The following is a 19,841-nucleotide window of genomic DNA, read 5'->3' on the forward strand; positions in this document are numbered from 1 at the left end:
GCATGCGCGCAGAACGCGGCGTTAGGGGAGCCGGGAGGAGAGAGGCGGGCGACTAGTTCCCGCGGTGCGGGGGCGCACACGAGATTTGGCTGCTAGCAGCCGCAGGGCTGCGTGTGTTTGGCCACAGTCTAGCGCGCAAGCGGATGAGAGTTTGGCGCTCGCTGGTCTCCACGCCTCTGCGCCCTTAGGGAAGGGCGGCGCTCCACCAGTCTCAAACTTTGGCGCGCCAAAGACTGGAACAACCACCTGGAGTGCTTGAGTGAAACAGACTCTGAAGCCACACCCCTAGGTATTCGGACTTGATTCTAAGATAAGGCTCCACAAAATCGTCAACAGCCACTCTCCGCAGATTTGGCTGCAGGTAGCCTTTGGCCCGCACTTTTTGAGAAACCATGGTGTAGAATTGGTGGCTAGTGTTCTTTCTTTGGAAGGAACCCCAGATTCTCGGGTTTTGAGACTTCTGCCCCACCTACTCATATTGTGAAGCCTACAGCGGTGTCGTTTCAGGAAGAATGGGACCACAGACTGTAGAGATTTGATCTACACCACTCCATCCAGCATGTCTTGCCACTTGAGGTTTGCCGTCGCTATGGGACTATGGAAAGTGCAAGCGTCAGCTGTGTTCAGCTTTCCTATGTTGGCGTCTTCTTCATACAATTTTGTCATGAAGTCTACAGATGGCAGGAATTGAGGGTGTGAGACAAAGGTCTTACATCAAATTCTTAATCTGAATTTACTTTTTCCTTTCTGATGTATTGCAAACCACTATTACACTTAACCCAATCTAGAGTGCACACGTAAAGAATCAACAATAACCTAGAAAGAAGCTCTTGAGTATCAAGGGATTTGGACTTTCTTATAAGTAGTGGACAATTTTTTAATACGTGAGCCATGGACAGGAATAATTTAGTAAGATTAATCTGTTACTGGAAATTCTTTAACCAAAACTTATTTATGGTCTTGATGTTTGCTCGCCACCATTTATGATAAAACGCCCTGAATTGTACACTGTAGTAATGGTTAATGTTTAATTTTGCTAAGTGAATTTTACCTCAAAAAAGTTATCTGTGAAACACAGTACTGTACTTGGGATTCAAAGAGTAATGAGAAGTGAAAAAAATAAGACAAATTACAACATATAAATATTAAAATAAGTTCTTATGCTAATAGATATATTTGTCCAAGAACCCAAAAATGTTTAAAGATTTATTGCAATAGTTCATAATAGTGAAAAATTGGAAAACCTATACAATTAGGGGTCAATGGTTGTAGCCACAGATTATGGTTAATTTAAGTAAAAAAGAATTTAGTTGGCAGGATGCCTAGCTACCACATGGAGGTAGGAAACCTGGGATCTCAGAATTCCCTAAAGGAGGACCTAGCTGCCTTTCCCCGGAACTCCAACAAATCTAACTTGTCTATTATACAGCTTATCAATGCCTATCAGTACAGAACTGAAAAAAAATCATGGTAACATCCATATATTGGATTACAACTGTTCAAAACAATAGCAGAAGTGTGTGATAAAAATATCCAAAATATATTTACAATGAAAAACACTGGGCACCTGGGTGGCTCATTTGGTTAAGGGTATGACTTCAGCTCAGGCCATGATCTCTGGGTTCATTGGTTCAAGCCCTGAATCGGGCTCAGCAGTGACAGCACATAGCCTGCTTGGGATTCTCTCCCTCTCTCTCTCTCTTTCTCTGCCCCTCTCCCACTCGCGCCTCTCTGTCTCAAAATAAATGAATTAAAAAAAAAAAAAAAAAACCCTAAATGCAGCTGCAGTATAATATATGGTATCAGCCTATTTTTGTAAAAAAATATTTGTAATTTGTGTATATATGTAGAAACATCTGAGGGCGCCTCAGTGGCTCAGTCGGTTTAGTGTCCAACTGTAGATTTCAGCTCAGGTCATGATTTCAGGGTCATGGGATCAAGCCCTACATGGTGCTCTGTGCTGAGCATGGAGCTGTATATGATTCTTTCTCCCTCAGCCCCTCTCTCTCACTTGCACTCTATCTAAAAAAAAACAAAAAAAAATACATACATAAATAAATAGGTAATGATAAATGAAACATCTGAAGAGATTCAAGATAATTTCTGGATAATAGACATACTTGTATGTTTTAATTTCCTAAAACCTAAATTTGTATTAAAATTAATTTGTATTACTTACAACTTTAAGACATAAAAACACTATAGTCACATAAAAAATAATTATCCAAATGAGAAATAAAAGACCTAAATTAGGGTAGTAAGAGTGAAAATAAAGTGGAGCTTGGATACCATGAACATTTCAGAGAAAGAATTATAGATTTTATTGGCTAAGAAGATAAAGATACAAACTTCTTAATTCTAGGTAACAGAATAGTGCCCATGGACAAAATAAAGTCAGTAAGTACTCTGGAAGTGATCAATTTGAATACTCAGAATTTTTTTATTGGACATATGGATCTATGCATCTAGATCTAATGGAAGAAGTTGTATTTGGGAATCATAAATGAATATATAAAGAAGTGCAGAGAGAACTATTTTAAGGGGGTGTGGGGGAAGAACCAATATCTACAGGATGACTGTGAAGGAAATCATAGAGGAAAAACACCAGGAATTTGTCATGACTTCTTTGTGATACTACCATTTTTCAATCCCACCAATCAACATCACATCCCAGAGCCATTCCATGACAAAAACTTCCTAAATATTAACAATACTGAAGAAAATGTTACTGAAGTGTGACTTATTTCTCTGTAATCTAAAGGGGAGGGGGGCGCCTGGGTAGCTGAGTGTCCGACTTTGGCTCAGGGCATGATCTGAATTCATGAGTTCATGAGTTGGAGCCCCACATCAGGCTCACTGCTGTTAGCTTAGAGGCCCCTTCAGATCCTCTGTCCCCCTCTCTGTCCCTCCCCCACTTGTATGCTCACTCTCTCTCTCTCAAAAGTAAACATTTAAAAAAAATTTTTAAGGCGTGGTTCTGTTCTTCAAATATTCAACTACACAGTACAATTTTAACTGAAGCTACTCTCCCAACCCTGTTTGTCACCTATTACAAGTTTGTTAATGGACAAATAAATGCTCATAACAAATTTTTTTAATTAGATGAACGTATAATTCTATCACCTGCAGAACTAATATCTGATGCATCTTTCCTAGTCTTTTCAATGCCTCTTATTACATATATGGAAATATTTACAGAACAATTTCTAATTATCAAACCCAAACACTTTACCATCTCATTGTGCTTCCAGCCATCCTGACACACAGAAGTTATTTGGTTAGGATCACATAACTAGAATTTAAAACCTGCTATTTACAGGGGCCTGGGTGGCTCAGTCGGTTAAGGGTCTGACTCTAGATTAAGGCTCACATCATGATCTCACAGTTTGTGAGTTCAAGCCCCAAGTCAACTTCTGCACTGACAGCATGGAGCCTGCCCCATGCTCTCTGCCCCTCCCTAGCTCACACTCTCTCTAAGTAAATTAACTAAAACAAAAAAACAAAAAACCTGTATTTACATTGCAGACTCCAAAGCCCAATCTTAACTACAAAACTGCAATCTGTTTCCCCTATCCCCCATTTAACACAGCTTCAGCATTTCCCAGGTTAACAGTAGTAATTTATTGGCAGCTTGACCTCTTATTATGTGAATACACCTATTTACCTTCCATTAGCCAGATGTATTTGTGTTTTGCTAGTATAAATAACCCTGTGATTAACATCTTTGCATCAAAATCTGTCCCTATGATTACCTTACTGCCAATAGTTATTTAAAAACAAATAGGCACCCGAGTGGCTCAGTCAGTTAAGCATCTGACTCTTGATTTTGCCTTAGGTCATGATCTCAGGGTTTGAGTTTGAGTCCTGCACAGGGCTCCATGCTGACAATGTAGAGCCTGCTTGGAATTCTTTCTCCCTATCTCTCTGCACCCCCACCCCCCACCAAAATAAATAAATAAACTTAAAAAAAATTTTTTTTACAAATAAATAACAAGGGGCGCTTGGGTGGCAGTCATGAGCAGCTGATTTTGGCTCAGGTCATGATCATGTGGTTCATGGGTTCAAGCCCCATGTGGGGCTCTATGATGACAGCTCGGAACCTGGAGCCTGCTTTGGATTCTGTCTCCCTCTCTATCTCTCTGCCCCTCACTTGCTCACACTCTATGTATCTCTTTCTCTGTCTAAAACTAAATAAACATTAGGGTGCCTGGGTGGCTCAGTCAGTTAAGCGTCCCACTTCAGTTCAGAACATGATCTCACAGCTTGTGAGTTATGAGGCCCGCATGAGGCTCTGTGCCGACAGCTCAGAGCCTGGAGCCTGCTTCAGATTCTGTGACTGCCTTTTCCCTGCTCACACACTCTCTCTCTCTCTCTCTCTCTCTCTCTCTCAAAAATAAGTATTTTTTTTAAAAACTCAAAAAAAATTTAATAAAATAAATGAATAAATAAATAAAATAAGGAAATACACACACAATTGACAAGTAACAGTTGCCAGTAATCCTCTGTTTTCAGTTTCTTAGCTTTCATATAGAATGTACAATTATAATAATATAGGCTGAAGGAGAACAAAGGTAGTGTTGATATACAACAGAGACACTCTAAAACAGCATTTGAAAGCAAAGTTCATGTTGTTCAACATTAGCAGCAAGAAGGAATAAGAAAATAAAAGTGAGGCTGTCACAGAAAAGCCAATTTATTATTACTAATGTTAGCTTTTGTGGAGGATTTTAGGTCACATATTAGCAGTCTCCAATAATGTGACCATTACCTATAATCAAAACTTTTCAAAAATAAAATTATATACATATAATGTATAATATAATACAAATATTTTTTCTATCTGTTAATTTCCAAAGCATGCTCATTCATATCTACTAACCAATAGTACATAAATATCCTTTTATGATAGGCCAGGACATCCATTTTCTCCCAATTATACAAAAACAAATGCAAAAGAGTGTTACGTGACTTCCTTGCCTGAAATGATAAGACTGTGTGTACATACATACATTTAAATCCCTTTATTCCCATTCCATGTTTTTGGCTGAACTTTATTCATATAATATCTGCCCTTCTTATAGGACCTTCTCTTGTGAAAGGCATCACTATCCAGTTACCCAAGCCAAATCTCCTTCTCCATCCCCCCACCTCTAGTCATCGAGTGCTAACAAGACATCTTAAATCTTTCTGGAATGGATCTCCTCTCCATTAGAATTCCCTTTTGCAAGTCCACTTCTTCATAAGTCTGAACAAAAGATTTTAATTGCTCTGCTGCAGTTTTCTCTTCTTTAGTCAGTGGTGACAGCTAAAAAACAAATGAGAAAATCTTTATTTCAAAATCTGTAAAAACTGTGTAATTTAGTTAACTTCTGCTTTTTTTTTTTTATGTTTCCATAAGCTCATACTATGTCTATAATCACAAATTTAGGAAGGCAGGATAAAATAGATATTTGGCTATCCAAATACAAGGTACTTTTAATGTTTGAGCTTTCAAAGAACTTGCAATTAAGTTTAAGAAACAAAACCAATAAATCAAACAGTTTAAGGACTGTAATTTAACAAAACTAAATAAGTCACATTTGACTGCCATATTCTAAAAGCATTTTGAGAAAGAAATGTGAATAAAATAGTCTGGAAGTTTCCTCAGAAGTGGAGAACTAAATTGAACTAAATTTTGAAGGATAATTGAGATGTTTTTAGCTGCAAGTAACAGGAATACATTTAAAAACAGATAAATAGGCTCTTTCCACAATTTGGCTATTGTTGAGAGTGCTGCTATAAACACTGGGGTACAAGTGCCCCTATGCATCAGTACTCCTGTATCCCTTGGGTAAATTCCTAGCAGTGCTATTGCTGGGTCATAGGGTAGGTTTATTTTTAATTTTCTGAGGAACCTCCACACCGTTTTCCAGAGTGGCTGCACCAGTTTGCATTCCCACCAACAGTGCAAGAGGGTTCCCATTTCTCCACATCCTCTCCAGCATCTATAGTCTTCTGATTTGTTCATTTTGGCCACTCTGACTGGCGTGAGGTGATATCTGAGTGTGGTTTTGATTTGTATTTCCCTGATGAGGAGCGACGTTGAGCATCTTTTCATGTGCCTGTTGGCCATCAGATGTCTTCTTTAGAGAAGTGTCAATTCATGTTTTCTGCCCATTTCTTCACTGGGTTATTTGTTTTTCGGGTGTGGAGTTTGGTGAGCTCTTTATAGATTTTGGATACTAGCCCTTTGTCCGATATGTCATTTGCAAATATCTTTTCCCATTCCGTTGGTTGCCTTTTAGTTTTGTTGGTTGTTTCCTTTGCTGTGCAGAAGGAACATAAGGTCTTCATAAGGTCCCAGTAATTCATTTTTGCTTTTAATTCCCTTGCCTTTGGGGATGTGTCGAGTAAGAGATTGCTACGGCTGAGGTCAGAGAGGTCTTTTCCTGCTTTCTCCTCTAGGGTTTTGATGGTTTCCTGTCTCACATTCAGGTCCTTTATCCATTTTGAGTTTATTTTTGTGAATGGTGTCAGAAAGTGGTCTAGTTTCAACCTTCTGCATGTTGCTGTCCAGTTCTCCCAGCACCATTTGTTAAAGAGACTGTCTTTTTTCCATTGGATGTTCTTTCCTGCTTTGTCAAAGATGAGTTGGCCATACGTTTGTGGGTCTAGTTCTGGGGTTTCTATTCTATTCCATTGGTCTATGTGTCTGTTTTTGTGCCAATACCATGCTGTCTTGAGGATTACAGCTTTGGAAAGAGCCTAAATGTCCATCAACTGATGAATGGATAAAGAAATTGTGGTTTATATACACAATGGAGTACTACATGGCAATGAGAAAGAACAAAATATGGCCCTTTGTAGCAACGTGGATGGAACTGGAGAGTGTGATGCTAAGTGAAATAAGCCATACAGAGAAAGACAGACACCATATGTTTTCACTCTTATGTGGATCCTGAGAAACTTAACAGAAACCCATGGGGGAGGGGAAGGAAAAAAAAAAAAAAAGAGGTTAGAGTGGGAGAGAGCCAAAGCATAAGAGACTCTTAAAAACTGAGAACAAACTGAGAGTTGATGGGGGGTGGGAGGGAGGGGAGGGTGGGTGATGGGTATTGAGGAGGGCACCTTTTGGGATGAGCACTGGGTGTTGTATGGAAACCAATTTGACAATAAATTTCATATAAAAAAAAAATTAAAACTAGAACTACACTATGACCTAGCAGTGATACTGCTAGGAATTTACCCAAGGGATACAGGAGTGCTGATGCATAGGGGCACATGTACCCCAATGTTTATAGCAGCACTTTTAACAATAGCCAAATTATGGAAAGAGCCTAAATGTCCATCAACTGACAAATGGATAAAGAAGACATGGTTTATATATACAATGGAATACTACTTGGCAATGAGAAAGAATGAAATCTGGCCATTTGTGGCAATGTGGATGGAATTGGAGGGTATTAGGCTAAGTGAAATAAGTCAGGCAGAGAAAGACAGATACACTATGTTTTCACTCATATGTGGATCTTGAGAAACTTAAGAGAAGACCATGGGGGAAGGGAAGGGGCAAAAAAAGTTACAGAGAGGGAGGGAGGCAAACCATAAGAGACTCTTAAGGACTGAGAACAAACTGAGGGTTGATGGGGGATGGGGGTGAGGGGAAAGTGAGTGATGGGCATGGAGGAGGGCACTTGTTGGGATGAGCACTGGGTGTTGTATGGAAACCAATTTGACAATAAATTATATTAAAAAATAATTAAAAAATTAAAAAAATAAAAATGGATAAATAATAAGAAAATTTATTATCACTGCACAATAACTACAGAAAAAGGTCAGACTTCAGGACTGGTTTATTCAGCAGCTCAACATAAAGACTGGGTTTTTCCACCTTATCTAATATCCTTGGTGGTGGTTTATCCTCAAGCTGAAAGGAAAAATGGCTCTAGCAGTTCTAGGCATCACATCTATACATAATGTTTAGAAGAAGAAAAGTTTTCTCTTCCTAGAGGTCTCTCAGCAGCGAGGAAACTCTAATTTCCAACGTCTAGACTTTCCCTTCTCACATGTCACATGGGTTACAAACCCATTCCTGAGTCAATTTAGTTAAAAGAAAATCCATTTCCCTTGCCAATGAGATGCACGCCCTGAAGCTGAGGAAAGCACCAACTTTGCCCCAGACACGAGCTAGGGATGGCACACATCTCAAGAAAGTCAGTGTTCTATTAGGCAGCAAGGGCGAATAGATGCTGAGAAAACAACCCAGCAAACAGTATCTGCCTAAAGTAGGTAGGAGCAAACAGCAAAAGGAAGAATAGAAGCCAAATGGAAATGTAAAGGACTTTCATAGGGCACTAACCAATGGGCTAGCTAAAACCGGGTTAATGGGGAAATTATACAAAGTACAACGTGAAGAATCAAATAGTTACAACTCCGCCTAACTATATAGGTCATCTCTAGAGAGACTGCCAAATCTGGAACACACTATACTACAGAATAAGAATCTCTAGAGCAGTGCTGTCCACCAGAACTTTCTGTGATGCTGAAAATATTCTATATCTGTGCTGTCTAATCAGTAGATGAAGAACTGATTTTTTTATTTAATTACTTTAAATTTTAATTTAGGGGCACCTGGGTGGTTCAGTCAGTTAAATGTCTGACTACAGCTCAGGTCATGATCTCATGGTTCATGAGTTCAAGCCCCACATCAGGCTCCTGGCCATGGAGCCTACTTCGGATTCTGTGTCTTCCTCTCTCTCTCTGCCCCTTCCCTGCTCTCTCTCTCTCTCTCTCTCTCTCTCTCTCTCAGAAAATGAATAAAAAACATTAAAAATTTTTAAAAATAATAATACATTTTAATTTGTATAGCCACATTTGGCTATTGGGCTGCCCAGCTGGCTTGGCTGATCAAGCCAACGTTTACCAAAAATATTCACATAGATAAAATGAAAAACAATCATATACCTTTCTGCAACCCAAATAATTACAGAATTTCCCTCTTCTATCTCAAAACAGGAAATGGTATTATTCTGAAAGGACTTTGTTCTCCATGAGTCCATGTTTCTTGTTGTGATAACTGTTCAAGAGATTTCAGATGACCTGTTTCATAAATTTTCAAAGAATTTTTCCAGGAATTAACCAATCTAAAACTTGTAGAAAATTTTCTTCCTTAATACAAATGTTTCAGAGCTCAGTGGAATACCACACATTCTGTTTTTAATACCTTTTTAATTATATTTGTTTTGGGAGTTTGTTTTGGTCATTTTTATTTGGAACCAATCTAGTCCTGTGTGTGTGTGTGTGTGTGTGTCTTGGTGGTCACCTTTATAATTAAGTGTATTTAAGCCTTAATGTCTTTATATTAACTAAAAAGTATTCCTTTCACCTCCTTTTCTGTTCTCACCTCCCTATTTATTTTTTAATATTATAAATTCAAGTCCCATTTTTGAATATTATCAACTCAAACATATTTTCTATCCTTGCAAATGAAAATCCTTGCACTCTTATAAAGACTATAACAAGGGGAGTGCCTGCGTGGCTCAGTTGGTTGAGCTTCCAACTCTGGATTTCGGCTCAGGTGGTGATCCCAGGGTGGTGGGATCGAGCCCCTTGTCAGCTCCTCGCTGAGAACGGAAACTGCTTGGGATCCCCTCTCTCTCCCTCTCTCTCTCTGCCCCTCTCTCCCACTCACGCTCTCTCTCTCTCTGTAAAAGAAGTAGAATGAAAAAAAAAAAAAGATATAGCAAGATAATACCTGAACAGTTTTACTTTCTATTTGCTTTTTGTTGTCTATAAAAAAAGCAACATTTGCCTTAAGTAAGTTTATCCCTTTATCATTCTTCACGTTCCCAAAATAATCTTAAAGGCCCTTTTGGTTATTTTAGAAAATTTCCGAAGCCTCAACTTAATCTAGCTTTTGGCTTTCATAAGTATTCTCACAGTTCTCTCCCTATGACTGACACACCTCTTTCTATACTTCCTTTATAAGGTCTACCTTACATGTCTTTTAAATTCTGGGCTCATAGAACTATTTTTGTTTATACAACTCTACAGATGCCATTCTCTTTTCTTCCACATTTTGATCATGAAAATTTTCTCTAAATTTTCTACTATCTCATTTTTAAAGTAGTAGATACAAGTCCCACCACATCTGACATTTCCCAACATGGCCATCACTGAATCGAAAATATTATCTCCTTCTTCAAGGTTTATAACCAACCTTTCAGTCATCTCTCCTTATTTGTAATGTAATCCAAAGTAAAAGCTCCATTAGTTTTCTACCTTAAATATAATTATTGCTCATTGCAGATACTTCTTTTTTATTTTTTTTTTTCAGAGACAGAGAGGGCACCAGTGGGGGAGAGGGGCAGAGGGAGAGAGAGAGAATCTCAAGTAGGATCCCCACTCAATATGGAGCCCAGTACAGGGCTCAATCCCACATCCCTAGGATCATGACCTTACCCAAAAGCAACAGGCAAATGTTCAACTGACTGAGCCACACAGATGCCCCTGCAGGTACATCTTTTAAGTGAATGAAGAACTTTACAGATAATTAGATGACTGAAATCCTCTATCACTATTATAACTATTTTCTGTACCACTTTTTAATCTTAGTCAGAAATATAGTTTTTACTGACTGTACCCAGTGGGGACAATTTTTATTACCACAGCATTCAAAATATCACTTTTCAGGGCATCTGGGCTGGTTAAAGATCCAACTTCGGCTCAGGTCATGAACTCACAGTTTGAGAGTCTGAACACTGTGTCAGGCTCTGTGCTGACAGTCTGAAGCCTACTTCACATTCTGTCTCCCTCTCTCTCTGCCCCTCCCATTCTTGTGTGTGTGCTCGCTCTCGCTCTCTCTCTCTCTCTCTCTCAAAAATAAACATTTAAAACAAAAAAACCCAAAATAGTGACTTTTATTTCACCCACCTAAATTTATCCTGTGCTTCAATAAATTTATGGATTTCTGTACATATATGTTGATATGTACATTTAGAACTACATTTAATCTCTCCTCAAGATGTTTCCTTAGAACAAGTTTATATGCTTCTATTTTCACACTCTGATCACCAACAATGAAGAACATGACTTGAGTTGTGTATATATATATATATATACTGCTATCATAAATATACTGTTTTTGCATTTTACTTATTAGTATGTGTCATGACCCTTACTGTTTTTTGTTTGTTTGTTTTTTATTGTTTGTTTGTTTTAAGGAGATAGAAGTTTATTGAATACACCACAAGGGAGCAGTGGGCAGGACAGCAGAGGAGATATCTACCACACCCTTCCTGTTTTAAACTCCTACTTCCTATTCCCTCTGTGACCCCCTCTTTTTTCCCCAAATTTTAGAGACAGAGCATGAGTTGGGGAAAGGGGCAAACAGAGAGAGAATCTTAAGCAGGCTACACACTCAGCACAGAGCCTGATGTGGGGCTTGATGCCACGATCCTGGAATCATGACCTGAGCTGAAATCAAGAGTTGGATGATCAACCTACTGAGCCACCCAGGCACTCCTCTCTCTATGTCCTTTCTAATCACTCTTTCCTCCGCCACTATTCATTCTCCCCATAACATAATATCTGAGGTATATAACACCTGAGATACATCCGGGGCACCTGGGTGGCTCAGTCAGTTAAGCATCCAACTTCCGCGTTAGATCATGATCTCAGTTTATGAGTTTGAACCCAGCATTAGGCTCTCTGCTGTCAGCACAGAGCCTGCTTCAGAACGACTGTCCCTCCCCCTCCCCTGCTTTCATGCACACATGTACAATCTCTCTCTCTTAAAAATAAATACATATTTAAAAAAAAAATTAAAGGCAGCTCTTCCTGCCCAGGGATCCTGTCCCGTGCTTTAATAAAATCACCTTTTTGCACCAAAAAAATAAAACAAAACAAAACAACCATCTGAAATACATCGAAGGTATCATTTCATTATTTTTTAAATTTTTACAATGTCTTTATTTTGTTTTTGACAGACATAGAGAGTGAGCGTCTGGGGAGGGGCAGAGAGAGGAGACACAGAATCAGAAGCAGGCTCCAGGCTCTGAGCTGTCAGCACAGAACCTGACACGGGGCTCGAACTCACAGACGGTGAGATCATGACCTGAGCTGAAGTCGGATGCTTAACCAACTGAGCCACCCAGGTGCCCCTGAAGGTACCATTTGAAAAATTTAATTAGGTACTATTCTCTTTTTTGCCATTGGTAATATAAAGAATTATTGACCAAATTAACCTTGGTAATCAACCTTTGAGATTTATTCTCACTACCAGCCTGTAATTCAAGTATCTTAAACCAAATTTAGTTCAGGGTTGGTAAAAAAAATATAAACAAACAAACAAAACCCCATGTATTCTGCCCCTAGCTGCATGCCCGTAACGATAGCTTTTGTACAACACCCAAACACAGTTCCTTAATACAGCACTCTAAGCAGGTATTACCAGTTAACTGGTTGGAGTTGACACCAGAGATAAAAAAAATTATAGGGGCGCCTGGGTGGCTCAGTCGGTTGAGCGTCCGACTTCGGCTCAGGTCACGATCTCACGGTTCGTGAGTTCGAGCCCCGCGTCAGGCTCTGGGCTGATGGCTCAGAGCCTGGAGCCTGCTTCCGATTCTGTGTCTCCCTCTCTCTCTGCCCCTCCCCCATTCATGCTCTGTCTCTCTCTGTCTCAAAAATAAATAAACATTAAAAAAAAATTACATAGATGTCTTTTGTCCATATAATTAAGTTCTACTCTATGATTCCAACTACATACAAACTATCTTTTCTTTTGAAAGCCCTCAACTTTGGGGACACCTGGGTTGATTTTGGCTCAGGTCATGATCTCATGGTCATGAGATAGAGACCCATGTCAGGATCCACACTGAGTATCGAGCCTGCTTGGGATTCTCACTCTCTCCCAATGCTCCTCCCCTGTGTTTGTGCACTCTCTCTCTCTCTCTCTCTAAAAAAAAAAAAAAGAAAGAAAGAAAGAAAAAAAGAAAGCCTTCAACTTTGCCTTAATAGTAAATGAAAATTCTACCAAATCCTTCAGTTGGCTATTTAAGATGATCGTGCCTAGGCCAGCAGTTCATATTGGTTGTTTTTTTTTTAACTCCATTATATCTGAAGAGTTTTACATAATCAGTGATAAAGGTTCACAATTACAAGGATTTTTACAAGAAATCAGAGGGCAATGAGGAATGGAGAAAGAGAGTGAAGGTCAGGATTCCCCAAGCCCACCAACCCAACTGTAGAAAAGGAGAACTAAAACAAGTCACTGGTATAGATGCTTTCCAGATTTCTCAGTCTCACTAGTTCTAAAACGAACTACAAGCTGGTAGATTTAATAAGCATTAGAAAGGTTTCTCTTCTGCCATGGCTGTATAATCAAAGATAGCACACCTCTTTAGTAACCACGTCAAGTCCACATACTTATTTTAAAACAAAAGGAGATAAGAACTATTATACTTCAGGAATCAGGAAAATCTCATTTCCATCAACAGTTCAAACTGAATGCTGAATCTCAAAATGAAAATGGGGGCTCATCTTTCAAAGAGACACTCAGAATTAAAACTCTACAAATCCAACTTGTCAATTGGAAGCATTACCTCCACATCTGTTTGCTTTTGTAGTTCTTGTATCATGGTCATCGTCTTATTGACAGTAGCACAAATGCGGTTCTTACTCTCTTTCTGTTCTATACCAATCGGTTTAAAGCGGGCATACAAAGTTTGATATCGAGACTTTATTGCTGACAATTCCTTTAAGAGTGTAACTGGATTTCTCTATATCAGGGAAAAAATAATATATTAAATTGTGAAAAGGAAAAGTTAAGCTTCTTTTAAGAATTAGAGTATGTACAACACATTCTACCATCCATTTAATTGAACACTGTATTTAATTACACAACTGTGTAATAGAGGATGGGAGGAGAGGAATAAAGAAGCATAAGACCTAAATCCTATTCTCAAGTAATTTAAAGCTTAGGTCCAGAAATAACCCACAGATGCACACAAAATAGCAATATTAAAATAAGCAAATAAGGTGACATTAGATAAATAACATTTAATACATAGTTCACCATAATTAATTACATATTATTTTAAAAATACAATTCTAAATACTATTCAGAAGGTGATTAAAGGAACTATTTTGTTCTTAATGAGTAAGAAAATTTAAAACTACGTATCATAAAATTCTTAAACATACTGTCATGAGGCTAAAGTATGTGTAAGTACCAATTAATTGACTTTCCTATACAAATTCACACCAACTCAAGAGACTATATTTATAGGTTACGTTGGTTTTTCAAATTCATTTTAACGTTTATTTATTTTTGACAAACAGAGATAGAGTGCAAGCGGGGGAGGCGCAGAGAGAGAGGGAGACACAGAATCCAAAGCAGGCTCCAGGCTCCGAACTGTCAGTGCAGAGCATGATGCGAGGCTCGAACCCATGAACCAGGAGATCATGACCTGAGCCAAAGATGGACACTTAACCGACTGAACCACCCAGGAGCCCGTTCAAATTCATTTTAAATGTTTCTTTATTTTGAGAGAGAGAGAGCACATGCGCAACTGAGCTGGGGAGGGGCAAAGAAGGAGGGTGGGGGAGAGAATCCCAAGCAGACCCCATGCCCAGCAAGGAGCCCAACAGGGGGGGCTCAATCCCACGACTGTGAGATCATGACCTAAGCCAAAATCAAGAGTCGGTTAATCAAGATGCTTAACTGAATGTGATATCCAGGCGCCCCTCAAATTCATTTCAGAATATAAACAGTATTCCATAAATGCATTTCAAAAGGGTCCTGACACTTGGTAATTCTTTTCATTCCCTGATGGCTCCTTAGCAAACCCTGCAATACTAACTATTCCAAACTTTCTCCACTCCCTCCAGTTAGCATCTACTCCTTCTTGGCACAAGACCTCACCAACTATTATACCAAGAAAATAGAAAATATCTAGTAGAAACACCATCTTCCTGCCTTTTCATCTGAAAAGGAAAACATCAATGGGTATTCTCATCCCTACTCAGCCCCTAGCACTACCACTATTATTATTGTTTCCTCCCCACATCCTCCACAGCCTTAAGTTTCCTATATTTCTATAACCTTTTCAATATCTCCCTTTGTACAGACTTCAAATATATATATAGAACTTCCCTATATTGGGGAGAAATGAACTCCTGGGGGGAAATTAACTCCTTCTCCTGACTCTGTTGTTGCTTTAAAACCAGTTTCATTCTTCTCACTCCATTCCCACCAACTGTCCAGGTCCTATAATAATAACATCCCATAGACTAACATCCTTTGCCAAATTTTTGCAAACAATCAAAAGATAAGCTTGTCCAATAGCATATAATTTTGATACCCTTTCTCATGTTTTCTTCTTGTTCCTATCTTCTTAAAATGAACTCTTGATTTCTATAAAACTATATATACTATCTTGGTTATCTTCCTACTCTTCAGATATCTCCTTCATGGACCTTCTCTCCTGGCTGTGACAGAGACTCAGTTTATGGCCCTCTACTCCTTGTTTCCTTGGAGATTTTTCTCTAAGCTTTTGATGATATTAATAGTAAATAAAGATGATTCTCACAAGAAGGAAAAAGAAGAGAAACTCTAACTTAAAACTGTTAAAATAATTCTTCAGGTAGTGATCAAGACCTATAGAATGAGCAATGGAAGTAGGAAAGGGACAGGGGTGCCTGGCTGGCTCAGTTGGAGGAGCATGCGACTCTTGATCTCAGGGTTGTGAGTTTGAGCCTCATGTACAAATGACTAAAAAAATAAATAAATAAAAACTTAAAAAAAAAAAAAAGAAGTAGGAAAGGGACAAAAGAGAGATACCATGAAAGCCGTTAAGAGGCAGTTGCAGTTGTGCTCTCCGAATTTCTGTCTCTCTGTCTCGCCGTCCAGATGGCCTCCCAGAACTGCAACCCAGCCACTGCCAGCAAAGGAGTTGAGCCCAGCGGGGGTGCCGCCCAGGCCCCATGGGCAAGAGGCTATAGCAGAAGCTAATGATCCTTATGATGTCTGGTGACAAAGGAATTTCTGCCTTCCCTGAATCAGACAACCTTTTCAAATGAGTGGGACCATCCATGAAGCAGGTGGCACAGTATACGAGGACCTGAGGTATAAGCTCTCCCTGGAGTTGCCCAGGGGCTACCCTTACAATATGCCTACAGTAAAGTTCCTCACGCCCTGCTACTACCCCACCGTGGACACCCAGGGTAACATCTGCCTGGACATCCTGAAAGATAAGTGGTCTGCACTGTATGATGTCAGGACCATCCTACTGTCCATCCAGAGCCTACTAGAACCTAACATCAATAGCCCTTTGAACACACTTGCTGCTGAGCTCTAGAAAAACCCTACAGCATATAAGAAGTATCTGCAAGAAACCTTTTCAAAGCAGGTCTCCAGCCAAGAACCCTGGCTGTCTACCCTCTTTCCTTGTATTGTCTTTTTATTTTCTCCTTAGATCGTCTGTCCTTTCCTTCATTTCTGCCTAGAACTCTGTATCTTAAACTGTGGTGTTATTTTTGTTTTGCTTCTGTTTTTTAAATTAAGTCTCTGGTTGAGCCCTTGTGATGACTATACTAAGTAAATACATTGGGTTTTTAAAAACAAACAAAAAAAAGGAAACACTTAAGAGAACTTAGTGGTATGTTTGATAGAAGCAAAGAAATAATAGATGACACCAAATGTATAGTCTGGTATATAAAGGAATGTGTATATTATGATGCCTTTCCAGGTGTCTTCTCAGTATATACCCCAATGATATTGAGACCTGTCCTCATTGGCTAGAGATTTACTATACCCGTCCTTAGAAAAACAAAAAACATACAGAGAAACAGCTAGCTAAAAGCCCAAATTCCAATTTTATGGATGTAAAACATCCAAGTTGTTACAAGATTACCATGGTTTGCAGCCATGCTTAGACAGTGGCTCTTTGGGTAGGCTGTTGTGCCTACCCAAAGACAGTGTTGTGCCACCCAACAGAAGGAAAGGCCAGACTCACAGAAGGGTGTTCATTTAGAAGAAAGCAACACTAATAATCCACACAATGTCTTGAATTTGTGTTATATTGCAGAAAGCCTTATCAGTTCAGTAATTCCAGTTAATCTACCAAGATAATGTAATTATATTTAATTTTGTAAGGTATATAGCAGTGATCTCCTATTTTGGTATCAGTTTTTCAATAAAGTTTTGATTATGGGCAAAAAAAGAAAGAAAGATCTGCAAAGAAAATGCTCAAAAGAAAACAAAATTATCTTTCTGAAACAAATATAGGTGAGGAACATGGTAACAGGAGTTTGTAGTTTACTATATCTTTATATTTAAGTGGATTCTATTGAAAAGTGTTGACTTTTATTTATGCACAATTACCGACAGACTCCAAATCACAGTAGACTAGAATAAGGATAATGCACCTAAACAAAATTATATGTATGTATGTGGATATGAACACACACACACACACACACAATCATAGAGGTTGGTACATAGTAATGTTCAATGAATGTTTATTGCACTATTACCATGTAGAGATATTAGAAGTTAGTCTAACTGGTTACTTTCTTGTTCCTTGATATATATATATATAAAATAATAATTTGAACTAATGTCAGTGAACTCAACAAACATTAAGATCATGGTTTTCTTCCCAAATATAACACAAATAAAGGGGGAGTTATTAGATAAATATTATGAGTATTTAAAGTTATAGTTGCTCAGGGCACCTAGCTGGCTCAGTTGGTAAAGCATTCGATTTTTGATCTCAGGGTTGTGAGTTTGAGCCCCACGTTGTGTGTGGAGATTACTTAAAAATAAAATCTTTAAAATAAATAAATAAATGGGGCACCTAGGTGGCTCAGTCGGTTAGGCATCTGACTTCAGCTCATGTCATGATCTTGTGGTTTGTGAGTTCAAGCCCTGCATCAGGCTCTGTGCTGACAGTTCAGAGCCTGGAGCCTGCTTCAGATTCTGTGTCTCCCTCTCTCTGCCCCCTCCTGCTCATGTTCTGTCACTCTCTCTCTCAAAAAATAAATAAACATTAAAAAAAAAAAATTTAATGAAATAAAATAAGTAAATAAAAAGTTATAGGACCTCAAAACATGACAGAGAATTACCATATGATCCAGCAATTCTACCTCTAGGTATATATAGAAAAGAAGTGAAAACAAGGACCCAGGGGCACCTGGGTGGTTCAGTCAGGTAAGCATCCAACTATTGATTTCACTCAGGTCATGATCTCATGGTCGGGAGATGAAGCCCCATGTTGGGCTCCATGCCAGATGTGGAGTCTGCTAAAAAGTCTCTCTCTCTCCCTCTCCCTGCCCCTCTCCCTGTCCCTCCCTTGCTTGCACATGTGCGTATGCTCTCTCTCTCAAAAACAAAAAAAGAAAACAAAGACCCAGAAAGATAAATAAATGTACATATGAGCATTATTCACAATACCCAAAAGATGGAAGCAACCTAAGTGTCTACTGACAGAAAAATGGATTTTTTAAACGTGGTATATACATACAATGGATTATTATTCAGCCTTAAAAAGGAGGGAAATCATGATATATGCTATACCATGGATGAACATCAAAGACATTACACTAAGTGAAATGACCCAGCTACAAATGGACAAAGTCAAGTTCATAGAGACAAAGAGTAGAATGGTGGTTGCCAGGGACTGAAGGGAGGGGGGAATGGAAGGTTATTGTTTAATGGGTGCAGAGTTTCAGTTTAAAAAGAAGAAAAAGTTCTGGAGATGGGTGGTGATGATGGTTGCACAAAAATGTGAATATAATTAATACAATTGAAACTTGCACTCAAAAATGGTTAAAATGATAGATTTTAAGTTATACATATTTTACCACAATGGAGAAAAAAGAATGTAAAATGGTACAACGGCTTTGGAAAACAATTTGGCGGTTCCTGAAAATATTAAACGTAGAGTTACTATACGGCCATCAATTCCACTCTTAGGTATAAACCAAAGAGAAATGAAAGGAAATACCCACACAAAAACTTCTTGGGATTTTTTTTTTTTAAGATTTTTTTTGTTTTACATTTATTTATTTTTGAGAGACAGAGAGAGACAGAACGTGAATGGGGGAAGGGCAGAGAGAGGAGACACAGAATCTGAAGCAGGCTCCAGACTCTGAGCAAGCAGTCAGCACAGAACCCGACATGGGTCCCAAACCCATGTACCATGAGGTCATGACCTGAGCTGAAGTCAGACGGTCAACCAACTGAGCCATCCAGGCACCCCTTAAGATTTTATTTTTACTGGGCGCCTGGATGGCTCAGTCAGTTAAGCCTCCAACTCTTGATCTCAGCTCAGGGCTTAATCTCAGGGTAATGAGTTCAAACCTCATGTTGGGCTCCATGTTAGGCATGAAGCCTACTTAAAAAAATGTAATTCAAAATAAAGAAGTAATAAATGGATACAATAAAGTTGAAGGACCCAAAATTAACAGAGAAATTGGCTGCATTTCTATACACTAATAATTAAGTAGCAGAAAGAGAAATTAAGAAAACAATTCCATTTTTATTTGCACCAAAAAGAGTAAAATACCTGGGAATAAACTTGACCAAAGAGGTGAAAGACTTATACTCTGAAAACTAAAAAACACTAATGAAAGAAATTGAAGACAACACGAAGAAATGTTGATAGTCCATGCTTATGAATTGAAAGAATGAATATTAATAAAATGTCCATACTACCCAAACCAATCTATAGATTCAATGCAATCCCTATCAAAATACCAATAGCATTTTCACTGAACTAAAACAAATAATCCTAAAATTTATACGGAACCACAAAGATCCCAAATAGCCAAAGCAATCTTGAGAAAGAAAAAAGCTGAAG

The 19,841-nt window shown here is 38.7% G+C and overlaps 1 protein-coding gene and 2 pseudogenes across 1 annotated transcript in view; 2 read left to right on the forward strand and 1 right to left on the reverse strand.

Moving 5' to 3' along the window:
- Nucleotides 1-4,482: 4,482 nt before the first annotated feature.
- The window catches only part of SKA2 (spindle and kinetochore associated complex subunit 2), a 49,665-nt gene continuing 34,306 nt past the window's right edge, over nt 4,483-19,841 (reverse strand). The window contains exons 3-4 of the mRNA XM_049637811.1: nt 13,581-13,757; nt 4,483-5,305 (exon numbers count right to left, since the gene is read on the reverse strand). Coding sequence (XP_049493768.1) covers nt 5,165-5,305; nt 13,581-13,757 — 318 coding nt within the window. The 3' untranslated portion in view covers nt 4,483-5,164. The remainder of the gene's footprint in view (nt 5,306-13,580; nt 13,758-19,841) is intronic.
- On the forward strand, nt 15,415-16,537 carry LOC125927437 (ubiquitin-conjugating enzyme E2 C-like; annotated as a pseudogene).
- On the forward strand, nt 16,640-17,205 carry LOC125927608 (40S ribosomal protein S27-like; annotated as a pseudogene).

This window comes from Panthera uncia, chromosome E1 (assembly GCF_023721935.1).
Source record: "Panthera uncia isolate 11264 chromosome E1, Puncia_PCG_1.0, whole genome shotgun sequence".
Classification (NCBI taxonomy): domain Eukaryota; kingdom Metazoa; phylum Chordata; class Mammalia; order Carnivora; family Felidae; genus Panthera; species Panthera uncia.